General features: G+C 43.7%; 1 protein-coding gene across 1 annotated transcript in view; it reads right to left on the reverse strand.

Moving 5' to 3' along the window:
• Positions 1-15,428, reverse strand: part of FOCAD (focadhesin) — a 287,833-nt gene that overhangs the window by 13,254 nt on the left and 259,151 nt on the right. The window contains exons 36-37 of the mRNA XM_081103496.1: positions 3,947-4,075; positions 1,505-1,620 (exon numbers count right to left, since the gene is read on the reverse strand). Coding sequence (XP_080959622.1) covers positions 1,505-1,620; positions 3,947-4,075 — 245 coding nt within the window. The remainder of the gene's footprint in view (positions 1-1,504; positions 1,621-3,946; positions 4,076-15,428) is intronic.

Genomic DNA, 15,428 nt, shown 5'->3' on the forward strand with positions numbered 1-15,428 from the left:
GTTTATCAACCTGTAAAATGGAAATAATAAAGTCTACTGTGCAGAAATAAAATGAGCCACACACAGAAGACTTCCTATTGTATGATTCCATTCTAAAGATTTTCTAAACTTTATATGACACTTAAATTTATAGGAAAGTTCTTTTAAAAAGGCAAAATGACAGAGACAAGGAACAGATCAGTGGTAGCCGGGGTCTGAGGCTCGGAGTGGAGAGTGACTACAAGTAGGCACAATGGAACTTCCGGTGATGGAAATATTGTCGGAGATGGATGAAAATAAGTGGACTAAAACTCAAATTACACTTAAAATGGTCATATTTTATGGAATATAAACTTTAACTCAATAAAGTTAAAAAAAAAAGGCAGCCTGTCAGGATTGAAGAGACTTAACCTGATGCCTGAAAGTACTCACTGAGTGCTTACATGTGGCAGGTGCATAGCAAGTGCTCACTAAGCGGCAGTGGGTGGGAGCTGCTTGGAGCAGACAGGTAATGGTGAAGGCTGACAGACAGGAGGCACGCATCGAGAACAGTGACCTGCAATTCAAAATTATTAGGAGATGCGGGAAAACGTAAAGGAAAAAAGCGAAGAGGCCTGGCGGGTGTGGCTTGGTGGTTGAGCATTGACCTATGAACCAGGAGGTGACAATTTGATTTCCTGGTCTGGGCACATGCTTGGGTTGCAGGCTTGATCCCCAATGGTGGGGGGGGGGCGGGGGGGGCGTGCAGGAGGCAGCTAATCAATGATTCTCTCTCATCATTTATGTTTCTCTCTCCCTTCCTCTCTGAAATCAATACAAATATATTTTAAAAAAGAAAAAAAGTGAAGAATAGAGACTGAAGACAAAAGTTTGAGGAAATAAGGAAGAAGGGTTTGAAGTATCCTCAAAGACTTAAAGCCTCCTAGAATAGAAGAATAACAAAGATGAGGTCATTGAACTTGGAATCCATTGGTAAACCTCGAAGGAAGCAGGGGATGCTCCCTGCAAATCATTTCTTCCTCAGCTCTGTGCTCAAGCTGAACACCTCACAGAGATGTTCTACTCTTTGCACCTACATCCCTGGTGCCTCTAACTGGATGCCTAACCAAGTCCTACTGAGCCCTCAAGGCTCACCTTCATTGCTGCCTTTTCTGTGAGAGGGGGGCTCAGATGTCCTGTACATGTGGATTTGTCTTTCTCTTACTACCTACTGAATGACTATGTGCATCATATAAACAAGTAAACTTAGGTTCAACGACTTGCTAGCTGTATGAACGTGAGAAAGGAACTTGAATAACTCTGGTCAGCCTGTTCCCCTTCTGTAATACATGGTAGCTGATAGCATAAATGGTGACAGTTATGGCAGAGTCTGAATCACACAATTTTTCACTCTGTTGGCCACCCTCAGTTTTTATAAAATCCCATTCGTCCACTCTTTACTTTGAGAACACACCCCAAATGCATGTTAATCTCCCTCCAGAAAACCGTATCCTCCTGTTGCCCGACACCCTTAGTTACTACATACGCTGAGACCGTGGAGCAGCGGGGGCGTCACCCACAGTCCCAACAGCGCAGCCGCGTTCTGGGAGGACTGCGCCTGGGTCACCATGATTTCCAGGCACAGCTGCTGGACCTCTTCACCTGAAAGAGAAGAAAGGAAAAGAATATTAGTGCAGCTGCTGCTCTGCTTTTCAGCCTTCAGTGTCTCAAATCAACGCACCTGCTGTGTGACTTCTACAGGGAACAACTGCAGTAAACCAAGGTATTCCTAGAGACCTCGGAGAGATGAGGTAAAAGAATGTACCACTGGCCCCAGAATCCCAGGGCTTAGGACTGACAAGGGCCTTGAGCTAGCTGGGGTGATCTCTCTCATGATACCCAGGTAAACCTAAACACTCAAATACTATAAAATATTTGAGGAAATTTTGGCTAAAGATCTCTTTGCCTCTGTTTCTCCTCCTCTCCACCTTGCCCCCCGGCACACAGAGAAATCTGTCTAGATCTGGCAGGACTTAGAGATGGAGCCACATTCTGCAGGGACCAAGTCTTTTTAATGGTCTGATCCCATCAGCAGACAGCTTTTCTTTTTTCGTCTCTTTTCCAAGGAGTTTTACTAAAACATGAACTTTTTCAATAAAGCATGCAAAAGCAGGGCAGAAGGACATATTTTTCAAATAAAATCTCTGATGACAGTATAGTAACATCATATCTTATACTGGGATTAGGTTAAAAATGAAGCATTTAAATAAAAAAAAATTGTGTACAGTCAAAATCATCTTTGATTATCCCTTAAATTGCACATAAATCACAGCATAACAAATCTTTCTGTAGATCACGTATAAGCACCTACTGTAAAATAACATTCATGACATATGCACACAAACATCCCTAGTCACAGCATTGTTAAAATTATTGTCCCTCCCTCCCTTCCTCTCTCTTTTTTAAAATTTTCTGAAGGTGAGGGGCAAGTACATGAAGTTAAATCTGCATGTGCTAAGTCCATGGAAGAGGTTGCTGCGGATGAATGAGAGAGAGCTGTGGAGGAGGCATCTCTTTGCCTCTCACCACACGTACCTGTAGCAGACAGGATACTGGCCCCCAAAGATGTCCACATCCCAATCTCTGGAACCAGTGAATACGTTACCTTGTATGGCAAAGGGACTTTGCAGATGTGATTAAAGTTAATGACCTTGAGATGGGAGTTATTCAATTGGACTCATTAATTACATGAATCCTTAAACATGGGTAACCTAGTCCAGCTGCATGAGAAGGCCTCAGCCCTCTGCTCCTTGCTTTTATGATGAAGGGGGAGGGGGGGCACAAGTCAACAAATGTGGACAGCCTCTAGAACAGTGATTCTCAACCTTGGCTGCACATTAGAATCACCTGGGAATCTTTTTAAAATCCTGATTTCTGGGCCTCATCCTCCGGAAATTCTGTTTCTTTGTTATGGGGTGAGGCCACAACATTAGTAACAAAGAAACAGAATTTCCAGAGGATGAGGCCCAGAAATTAGGATTTTAAAAAGATTCCCAGGTGATTCTAATGTGCAGCCAAGGTTGAGAACCACTGCTCTAGAAGCTAGAAAAGGAGAGAAAACAGATGAACAGATTCTCCCTTTCTTAGTCTGTTTGGGTTGTTAGAACAAAGTACCATAGACCGAGTGGCTTATAAACCAAAGAAATTCATTCCTCACAGTTCCAGAGGTTGGAATTCCACGGCAAGGGCGCCCGCGTGGTCAGATTTCGGTGAGGATCCAATTTCTCACTGTGTCCTCGGGTGGTGGAAGGGGCTAGGGAGCTCTGTGCTGCCTCTTTTATGAGAGCACTCATCCCATTCAGGAGGGCTCCACCCTCATGACCTACTCAACTTCCCTAAGGCCCCATATCTCCTAATACCATCGTACAGGAGGTTAAGATTGCAACATATGCATTTGGGGGTGGGGTGGCATGAATGTTCAGACCACAGCACCCCGCTAACGCATCTAGGAAATAATGCTGCCCTGCGATACCTTGACCTTAGCCCCGAGAGAACCCTGTTGGCCTTGTGACCTGCAGAACTAACTATAAGATAAATAAGTAAACATGTGCCAGTTCAAGCCACTAAGTCTGTGGTAACTGGCTACAGCACCCCATTGTCTGCTTCCATGAAAGCTAAGGCAGAGGCAGTACAGTTTGATAAACAGCCCAGCCTTCTGGTGCCTGCAACCCATGCCCAGCAACATGCACATGTCAGCCAAATACTGCCTTGATGAGTTCATCTTTCTGTATCTGCCTGTGTCTTCAACCTCCCCTCAACTATTTAGAAAGTGACCAGTGAATGTAACCCAGGGGCCCCAACCACGAAGTCAACCCTCTAACCCCAAAGGTCTATCTAGTCAGTGCCGCCCATGACACAGAACCCATTTTTCGACCCAGGTCACACCCTAAAAGCAGAGTCTGAAGGAGTAAAAACACTTGATATTTACCAAAGTTTAGCCTCATAAGTGGGGAGAGCAGTGCACCCCAGTTCACAGGAGGGTACTGGTGGCTTTCGCCAACCGCCGCGATGGGTTTCATCACCACCTTGAGAAGGGACGGGGGCACTGACTCAGGACCTGCAACAGAAGGAAATCGGTAACAGGACATTTCCGGGGCATCATGCATGGAGTCGGCCAGTGATCCCTCCTGGTTCTTCTGTTCCAAAGGAACTGGTATCACATCTTCCACTGTGGTCTATCCTTTAGTCCTGTCCTTTTAATTTCAACCCCACTTACTCCAAAACCTGGCTCCCTCTGCTCCTCTCTCTCTCTTTCATTTGGCTCCGGTCTGTTCCTCTTGTCCAGATGGGAATATTCAATGTAACTGCTTAGCTGTCTTCCATGCTTCCTCATGTCTTTTCACCCAGCTTTCTAAAAAGAGTAATGTTCTCTACAATACTTATTGCCTCACTGCTGGCTCATTGCTCATTCACTTCCAGAAAAGGAGACAATTACTGCTGACGCAGGAAAATTACCTTCAGGGCCTGTGGCCCTAAATGGGTATGCCCTGTGCCTTGTGATTCACTGTTCCATTCCTCAGCCTGTGCATGGCTGACTACTCCGGAGGTGAGCATATAATGTGACAGCTAATCCATACGTTAACCAGCTATGACACAGTACCATGACTTTAATATTATATTCTTACTAGTGGCCTGGTGCACAAAATTCGTGCACATTAAAAGGGGATTAATTAGAGGAAATATTTTAATATTGCTATTTGCCTTTCTCTATAAAGAAGTGTCAGAGATGAAAGAAAATTAGTAAAATGTATATGAAAATCTCCCTCCCGTCAGAGTCTGGGGCGCACTGCAGGACCCAGAGTCAAGTCCCCACACACCCGCGAATGCCTCAAAATCGTGCAAGACCCACCCCTGTCAAGCCCTGCAGGGTGGAGGGGGCACAGCCTCAGGTCCCCCGTCAAGCCCCATTGGGTGAAAGGTGTAGCCTCAGGTCCCCTGTCAAGTGCCGCTGGGTGTGGGGCGTGACCTCAGGTCCCTGGCCCCAGCGAGAGGGTGTGGGGGTGTGACGATCATTTGCACATTAGCTCTTTATTATATAGGATTCAGGTGGGGTAGTAAATTGAAATAGAAAAAAATGAGACATAGCACAGTTATAAGTGGAGCCATAGGCATAGTAGGAACTGGAGTAGCCATTAAGGGTCATGAAGTTACAAGGAGGCCAGGAATGATGTACAGAAAAGTGGAAGACCAAGAGGGATAAGCAACAGTAACAGGGGCATCATGAGCGGAGAAGGGAACCCAGCATCAGCAGAAAGACAAGCAGAATGAGCAAAAAGCATCACTACAAAAAGGAAAAGCAGGGTCAGAATCAGTAGAACGAGCTGCAGAATCAGCAGCCAATGAAGGGGAAAGCAGAAGTGGGAGCAGGGCCAGCAAAAGGAAACCAGCTGCAGAAAGGAGAAACTCAGAAAAAGGAGAAGCAGCGGCAGAAAGGGCAACAGAATCAGCAGACACTGAGGAGAAAGCAGAAACAGGGACAGAGTCATCAAAGGGAAACCAGAGGCAGAAAGGAAAAGCACAGAGAAAGGAGAAGCAGAAAAGGCAACAGAATCAGCAGGCACTGAGGGGAAAGCAGAAGCAGGGACAGAGTCATTAAGAGGAAACCAGCTGTAGAAAGGAGAAGCACAGAAAAAGGAGAAGCAGAGGCAGAAAAGGCAACAGAATCAGCAGACACTGGGGGGAAAGCAGAAGCAAGGGCAGAGTCATCAAAGGGAAACCAGCAGCAGAAAGGAAAAGCACAGAGAAAGGAGAAGCAGAAAAGGCAACAGAATCAGCAGGCACTGAGGGGAAAGCAGAAGCAGGGACAGAGTCATTAAGAGGAAACCGGCTGTAGAAAGGAGAAGCACAGAGAAAGGAGAAGCAGAGGCAGAAAAGGCAACAGAATCAGCAGGCACTGAGGGGAAAGCAGAAGCAGGGACAGAGTCATTAAGAGGAAACCAGCTGCAGAAAGGAGAAGCACAGAGAAAGGAGAAGCAGAGGCAGAAAAGGCAACAGAATCAGCAGGCACTGAGGGGAAAGCAGAAGCAAGGGCAGAGTCATCAAAGGGAAACCAGCAGCAGAAAGGAAAAGCACAGAGAAAGGAGAAGCAGAAAAGGCAACAGAATCAGCAGGCACTGAGGGGAAAGCAGAAGCAGGGACAGAGTCATTAAGAGGAAACCGGCTGTAGAAAGGAGAAGCACAGAGAAAGGAGAAGCAGAGGCAGAAAAGGCAACAGAATCAGCAGGCACTGAGGGGAAAGCAGAAGCAGGGACAGAGTCATTAAGAGGAAACCGGCTGCAGAAAGGAGAAGCACAGAGAAAGGAGAAGCAGAGGCAGAAAAGGCAACAGAATCAGCAGACACTGAGGGGAAAGCAGAAGCAGGGACAGAGTCATCAAAGGGAAACCAGGTGCAAAAAGGAGAAGCACAGAGGAAGGAGAAGCAGAAAAGGCAGCAGAATCAGCAGGCACTTAGGGGAAAGCAGAAGAGACAGTGTCATTAAGAGGAAACCAGCTGCAGAAAGGAGAAGCACCAAGAAAGGAGAGGCAGAGACAGAAAAGGCAACAGAATCAGCAGACACTGAGGGGAAAGCAGAAGCAGGGACAGAGTCAGCAAAGGGAAACCAGGTGCAGAAAGGAGAAGCACAAAAAAAGAAGCAGAAAAGGCAACAGAATCAGCAGAATCTGAAAAGAGGGAAAACATATGTGAGGCTAGAGCCAGCAAAAGGAAAAATAGCCACAGAAAAGAGAAGCACATGAAAAAGAATAGAGGCAAAACAGGCAGAAAGGTAGCTGAATCAGCAGATGCTGAAAATGAGGAAGGAGAAATGGAGACAGAGTCAGCAAGAGGAAAATCAGCTATAGAAAGGAGGAGCACAGCAAAAGAAGCTGATGCAGAATCAGCAGGAAAAGCAGCGAACTCATAGGCTGAAGAACTGGGAAAGCAGATGCAGAGGCAAAGTCAATAAAAGGAAAAAAATGTTGAAGAAAGGAGAAGTATAGGGAAAAGAAGAAACAGAAAAATGGGAAAATAACTTGAATAGACATTTCCCCAAAGATGATACAAAAATGGCCAACCAGGATATGAAAAGATGCTCAACATCACTAACCACGAGAGAAAAAAAATAAAAACAATGAGATATTACACCCATTAGGATGGATACTATAAAAAAAGAAAGAAAAAAGTGTTGGTGAAGATATAGAAAACTTGAAACTCCTGTACTGCTAGTGAGATTGCGAAATTATGGAACCACTATGGAAAACAATATGGTAGCTCCTCAAAAAATTAAAAATAGACCTACCATATGATTCAGCAATCCCACTCTGGGTGTATGAACAAAAGAACTGAAAGCAGAGTCTTGAAGAGATAGTTGTACACCATGTTCATAGCAGTACTATTCATAATAGCCAGGAGGTGGAAGCAACACAAATGTCCAACCTATATAATAAATAGGTAATATGCAAATTGACCATCACACCCTCGCACAAAGATGGCTGCTCCCATTGGTTACAATATGGCTACCACAAGATGGCCGGCAGGGGAGGGCAGTTGTGGGTGACCAGGCCAGCAGAGGAGGGTAGTTGTGGGCAATCGGGACAGCAGGGGAGGGCAGTTAGGGGCGACTAGGCCAGTAGGGGAGGGCAGTTGGGGGCAACCAGGCCTGCAGGGGATGGCAGTTGGGGGCGACTGGGCTGGTAGGGGAGGGCAGCTGGGGGCAATTAGGCCGGCAGGGGAGCAGTTAGGTGTTGATCAGGCTGGCAGGAGTGTGGTTAGGGGGTGATTAGGCTGGCAGGCAGAACCAGTTAGAGGCAATCAGGCAGGCAGGCAGGTGAGCAGTTGGGAGCCAGCAGTCCTGGATTGTGAGAGGGATCCCAGATTGGAGAGGGTGCAGGCTGGGCTGAGAAACAACCCCCCCCCCCCAGTGCACAAATTTCATGCACCGGGCCTCTAGTTGACAGATAAATGGATAAACAAAAAGTAATATATATGTGTATATATACAGACAATGGAATGCTATTCAACCTAAAAAAAAAAAAAAAAAAGAAATCCTGTCACATGCTACAGCATGGATAAACCTCGAGGACACTTCCCTAAGTGAAATACGCCAGTCATAACAAGACAAATGCTGTATGATTCCTCTTATGTCAGGTAACTAAAGTAATCAAATAGAAACAGAAAGAATGGTTATTACCAGGGGTTAGGATGAGGGGAAAAGGATAAGTATTGTTTAATGGGTCTAGAGCAGTGGTTCTCAACCTTCTGGCCCTTTAAATACAGTTCCTCATGTTGTGACCCAACCATAAAATTATTTTTGTTGCTACTTCATAACTGTAATGTTGCTACTGTTATGAATCATAATGTAAATATCTGATATGCAGGATGGTCTTAGGCGACCCCTGTGAAAGGGCCGTTTGACCGCCAAAGGGGTCACGACCCACAGATTGAGAACTGCTGGTCTAGAGCTTCAGTCGAAAATTTTTTTTAAAAAAATTACAGTTTATATTCTATGTTATTTTGTACTAGAGGCCCGATGCACGAAATCCATGCAAGAGTAGGCCTTCCCTCCCCCAGCTGCCGGCACTGGCTTCCTTCTGGCACCCGGGACCCGGGCTTCCCTCCGGCCACCAGCAGGCACCCGGGACCCGGGCTTCCCTTGCAGCCCTGGCTTTGTCTGGAAGGTCGTCAGGAAGGACGTCTGGTCTAATTAGCATATTACACTTTTATTATTATAGATTAGCTTCAGGTGTAAAGTTAGTGGTTACACAATCATATACTTTACTAAGTGCTCATCCTGATATTTCCAGTGCCCAAATGGTACTGTACAAAGTTATTTTCCTATGCAGTACTTTACATCCCCATGACTATTTTGTAACTACCAATCTGTACTTCTCAATCCCTTCACCTTTTCACCGAGACCCCCAACTCCTCTCCTATCTGGCCACCATCAGTCTGTTCTCTGTATCTGAGTCTGCCTCTGTTTTGCTTGTTTGTTTATATTGTTCTAAAGTTTCAGTTTTGCAAGGTGAAAACCTTCTGGAGATTGTTTTCACAACTTAACACTATTGAACTGTACACTTAAAATGGTTAAGATGATAAATTTCATATTATAAGGTTTTTTATAATTGAAAACTTTTTTTTTTTTTTAAAAGAGAGACGTTGGGTTTCCATTTCTGCATATGAGGAACTTGGAAGTCCCCACTCTGTTCTAACAACACATAAAAAGTTGAGCAGATTGAAAAATCATCTTATTGGAGCCCTAAAAAAGGGAAGGACACAGGGCACACTGCTGCCCGCAATTTGGAGTCTGACAGGCTAATCAGGAATTGGCTTTATTGTGCTCTGCTTTACTGCACTTCACAGATAATTGTGTTTTCGTCAATACTGAGGCAGGACCCTCCACCAGGAAAAAGATTACGACTCTCTGAAGGCTCAGATAATGGTTAGCATATTTTAGCCAAAAGTATTTTAAGTTAAGGTATGTAGGTTTTTTTAAGACATAATGCTATTGCACACTTAATGGTATGCTACCCTAGATGAAATGGACCAATTCTTTGAAAGACACAATTTGTTGAAACTCACACAAGAAGAAATAGATAATGTGAATAGGCCTATAGCTATTTAAAAATTGAACCAATAATCAATAACCTTCTAAAATAGAAGGCACCACGCCCAGGTGAGTCCAGTGGTTGAATTCTACCAAACATTTAAGGAAGAAAATATACCAATCCTCTGCAATCTCTTTTAGAATATAGAAGCAGAGGAAATACTTAACTCATTCTATGAGGACAGCATTACCCTACTAGCAAAACCAGACAGAAACATAACAAGAAAGCTACAAACAATGCCTCTCATGAACACAGACAAAAAAAAATCCTCAACAAAATATTAGCACATTAAATCAATATATAGCAGATAAGGCAACAGAATCAGAAATTATACACCAGACAATGGACACAGACAATAATGTGGTGAAGGCCTAGGAAGGGAGTGAGAATGGTGTGGAGGGGGTCAGTGGGGGAAAAAGGGAACATCTATAATACTTTCAACAATAAAGATAAATTAAAAAATGAAAACTCAACACACCTGCTACTTTTCTAGTCTGTGTTACCAGCAATGGAAGCTTTATTTCTAGTTCATCTTGAGATGTCATACTAGGAGAGCAGGAAATATTATCAGGAGCTAACCATTGCTATTACAAGGAGAAGTATTTCTGACAAAAAGTAAATACATCCATGAACACATTCATTCATTCAGCCAGTAACTGAGTATCTGTTAGGCACCAGGCACTCTTCCATACATGAAGACGGAGTTGAACAAGACAGAATAAGTCACTCTGCTCATGGAGCGGATATGCCAGTGAGAGGACACACAGCCATGGGAAAATCAGGTGTAGCAAAAACAAAACAGCAGTGACAGGAATTCACATAACTCTATACTGGTCACACACATGTGACAATTGTCCCTAGACAACACTGGCTGCAAATTAGAGTCTTTGATTTCACAAAAAAAGCAAACAAAAATTCAGCTGTTTTTTGGAGTCCTTTTGGCTCATGATTCATGAAAATGGCCTGATGACTTGGCAGACAGGGGGTGGGGGTTGGGGGGGGGGGAAGAGGGGAGTAAATATCTGTGCATAGAATTACTTTTTTTTCTCTCCTTTTAAGGACTAGCATAGAATTCTATATTAGGTATCATTAATTTGTAAGCAGATTTCTATTAATTTTCTTTTTTAGATCAAGTGTTTTCAAAATCACATAACATTTTACTTCAGGTCCTTCTACAGACTTCCTTATACAATTTTTGCAGTTTCCAGAGGACCTAGTTTCCGACAGTGGTCGGGCAGTGGTTGGCAAACTCATTAGTCAACAGAGTCAAATATCAACAGTACAACGATTGAAATTTCTTTTGAGAGCCACATTTTTAAACTTAAACTATATAGGTAGGTACATTGTTATTAACTTAATTAGGGTACTTCTAAGGCTTAGGAAGAGCCACATTCAAGGGGCCAAAGAGCCGCATGTGGCTCGTGAGCCACAGTTTGCCGACCACGGACTAGGGAATCGGGGAAGACACTGAACCTGCCCTCCTATACCAGGACCCCGTGCGAAATATGACCATTTTCTAGATGTTTTATTGCTGAGACAATGAGCTCTCTCTTGACAGGACAAGAGAACTTTGGCCAATAACTGCATTTTACCGCGCACTTCCCATGGTGTTCTATGTTCTTTAGCATTGATCTGATATGTATAACCAAGTGTCGGAAACCAGGAGACCTTGTAGAATGGAGCACAGGGCTGAAAACCAAAAAAGTACTATAACACAATAAACCCTCCACAGCTAAAGGGCAGAGGATCAGTACCTAACAGCATAACTAGATTCACACAAAACGTCCCACCATCCTTGCAGGGAACTAAGTCTGGCCCTACCCGGAATGAAAGGAATTATAGTAACTGCTAGGAATGAAGAAAATTCCCGACAGCCCCACGCATGTGGGGGGATGTAAGGGCAGAGAGCGGGTCCCCAGGCCTGGGGAGAATGAAGTCACGTGGCTTCCTCCCCAGAGATCTTTAGCATTGCACACGAGAATCCAAATCTCAGCCCTGGGAATGGCTGGCTCCCTTATTACAGTGTTTGCCTTTCAAGCAAGTGCCTCAGATAAAAGGAAATACTGAAGTGCTTTATAGACAATGGATTTGGGACTGAGGCGACCTAACAGTGCTTGTTAAAAGGATCCAGATGTTTTAAAATCCAGATACAAAGTTGCTTTAACTCTCTCATCCAGTTGAAGGCTTCAAAGAACCCTGATACAAATGGCATATCGGAACTAATGCATTACAACGGGACCCATTACCACACATACCCTGGCTACACGGATTTCAGATCTCGGTGCCACAGTGCACGTGTGTAAGCCCTTTGGTGAAAGTCTGGCAACTTGCAGGCTAACAGCTGGCAATACACACATTCCCATCACCAGCGCGTGGCTGAGTAGTGTGGAGATGTCTTTACTTTCTCCATCTTCAGAGTTGCTTTGCAGCGACTTAGCTTAGAACGATCTATTCCCAAGTACATGCTTAAAGCTGTAGATCAGGGGTCCTCAAACTACGGCCCGCGGGCCACATGAAAATACAAATATTGTATTTGTTCCCATTTTGTTTTTTTACTTCAAAATAAGATATGTGCAGTGTGCATAGGAATTTGTTCATAGTTTCTTTTTAAACTGTAGTCCGGCCCTCCAACGGTCTGAGGGACAGTGAACTGGCCCCCTGTTTAAAAAGTTTGAGGACCCCTGCTGTAGATCAACAAAAATTGGAAAACGATTACTTGCTAAGTACTCCTCTCTAAGCATTTAGGATGAAACACAGATGCTCTTCCTGCCTTTGATGAAATTACAATTTGAGGCGAAAGACAGATTTTAAACAAAAACCCCATAAAGAATTAAGCAAACCATTATACATATACAAAGTAGTATGAAAAGCACACAGAAAGACACCACGTGAGAAAGCTAAAGTGATCTGGGACCACCAGGGACTCCTCTCCCCTCACCGAGGAAAGGATGTTTAAATCAAGATGAAAACGGTGAGCAGAAATTTTCCAAAGTCCTCAGAAAACAAGGTCGGGCAGTTACAGCAGGCGCATTTGTGGGCTAGGAGGTGCTCAGCGCCCTGCCAGAAACGCCTCCATCATTCTGACAGTCATTGGAAACAGCATGATTCTCACATGTCAGTCAGATACCAAGAGCTGGTAGGATGTTCTGTCTTAAGACCAAGCACCTCAGCCACATTCGGAGTCATTAGAAACAAACATCCCTGGCCCCTCAGCACCGGGAGGAGTGCCAAGCAGGTGGCTGCCCAGCGGAGACCAGGGCCTGAGAGCAAGGCAGCTATGCCCAGTGGAAACAGGGGGGTGATTTCATTTAGGGGGGCTCAGAAAGTGAGCCAATTTACTGAGAATAATGGGCACCAGGTTTCTTATTGTCAGAGAGGAAGCTAACAAATATGAAAAAAGGGAAAGGCAGAGGGAACCTGTGGTGTTGAACTGTGATGGGAGACATTACTGTAAATCTGTGGTTTTCAATATACATATAGCTAGATATAGAAATAAATACTGACATGAGAGAAAGGGAGGGGCGAAGGGGGGAGGGGGAGGGAGGGACAGAGAAGGAATTTCCTGACTCTGTCCACTGAAAGGGCCTGACAGCATTGATGGGATGATATGTGGCCACATCTTTGCTTCTAAATATCAGTCTGCACTAGGAAGAAGCTGCACTATCTGGCTATAGCAGGGCTGAGGATACTACAACATGAGCCTTAAACATCTTGTCCACAAAGAAAGAAAGTATCTCAAAGAATGACGGGGTCATGCCAAAAGGACACGAGCCAACTTAGAGAGGCCCTTACTGATCTAAATCTGGAACAATGTGAGGATCCAAACAATTGATAAATAATTAAATAAAATAGGAATTTAGAGACCACCAACTTACACCATACACAAAAATAAACTCAAAATGAATAAAGGACTTAAACATAAGATGGGGAACCATAAATATATTAGAGGAATCCACAGGCAGCAAAATCTCAGACATATGCCGAAGAAGTATTTTCACCGATACAGCTCCTAGGGCAATGGAAACTAAAGAGAAAATAAACCAAATGGGACTACATCAAAATAAGAAGCTTCTGCACAGCAAAAGAAACCATCAACAAAACAACAAGAAAGTCCATTGCATGGGAGAACATATTTGCCAATGTTATCACCGATAAGGGTTTAATCTCCAACATTTATAGGGAACTCATACAATTTAACAAAAGAAAGATAAACAACCCAATCAAAAAAATGGGCAATGGATCTAAATAGATACTTTTTAAAAGAGGACATAAGGAAGACCAAGAGACATATGAAAATATGCTCAAAGTCACTAATCATCTGAGAGATGCAAATCAAAATGACAGTGAGGTACCATCTCACACCTGTCAGAATGGCTATCATCAACAAACCAACAAGTGACAAATGCTGGTGAGGATGCAGAGAAAAAGGAACCCTCATGCATTGTTGATAGGAATGCAGACTGGTGCAGCCACTGTGGAGAACAGTATGGAGTTTCCTCAAAACAACTAAAAATGGAACTCTCATTTGACCCAGTAATCCCACTTCTAGGAATATATCGCAAGAAACCAGAAACACCAATCAGAAAGGATATATGCACCCTTATGTTCATAGCAGCACAATTCACCACAGCTAAGATTTGGAAACAGCCTAAGTGCCCATCAGCAGATGAGTAGATTAAAAACCTGTGGTACATCTACACAATGGAATACTACGCTGTGGTAAAAAAGAAGGAATTCTTACCATTTGTAACAGAATGGATGGAATTCGAGAGCATTATGCTAAGTGAAATAAACCAGTCAGAGAAAGATAAATATGACATGATCTCACTCATTTCTGGAATATAATGAACAACATAAACTGATGAACAAAAACATATCCAGAGATAGAGACGCATCGATCAGACCGTCAAACCTCAGACGGAAGGAAGGGGAGGGAGGGGGTATGGGGAGCGATCAACCAAAGGACTTGTATGTGTGCATATAAGCCTAACCAATGGACACAGACACCAGGGGGGTGAGGGTATGAGTGTGTGTGTGTGGGGGGGGTAATGGGGTGATAAGGACACATATGTAATACCTTAATCAATAAAGAAAAAAAAGGAATTTAGTAGTTTATACTAAGAAAGAAAGAAGGAAGGAAGGAAACAAAGTGGGAGAAAGGAACGCACAGCATTCCCTTACAGCATAATGCCTACTAAAAGTAAAAGGGGTAACAGAATTTTAAGAATCACCTTTTGGCAAATACTATAGTAACAATTAATTCAGGCAAGAAAACATTAATAATATTAAAACTAATGGGTGAAAGAAGGATAACAAATGGGATATTCATAAAGTCTCAAATTATCTCCACACAAAATATTGATTGATAAGGGAAAAGGGATATGTTACAGTGGAGAAACCTGGAAGGCATCACCTACGTGATCAAACCTAACATCCCCGGAGGGAGACAGACACCATGTGCCACCTGACGGGATGCGGGGAGAAGAGCAGAGCTTCAGGGCCCTGGTTTTCCTGCCAAAGATGATGGACCCGACTCTATCATGAGGAACAACAGGCAAACCCAAGCAGAAGACTGTTCTAGGAAATATCTCACTTCTAATTTTAAACATGTCAAAGGCATGAAAGTCAAAGAAGGCTTGAGGGACTACTCCAGGCTAAAGGAGACGAACAGATGATAATAAGCACAGTGTGACATTCCGGATTAAATTCTTTTTATGCTAAGGACACCATTCCGACTGTCAGTGAAGCCTGAATATCAGGTGAAAGGAATATAGGAGTTACCTGGCTATTTTCACTGTTTTGTAAGTTTGAAACTATTTCACAAGAAA

The sequence above is a fragment of the Myotis nattereri genome (assembly GCF_964212035.1).
Source record: "Myotis nattereri genome assembly, chromosome: 12".
In the NCBI taxonomy this organism is placed as follows: domain Eukaryota; kingdom Metazoa; phylum Chordata; class Mammalia; order Chiroptera; family Vespertilionidae; genus Myotis; species Myotis nattereri.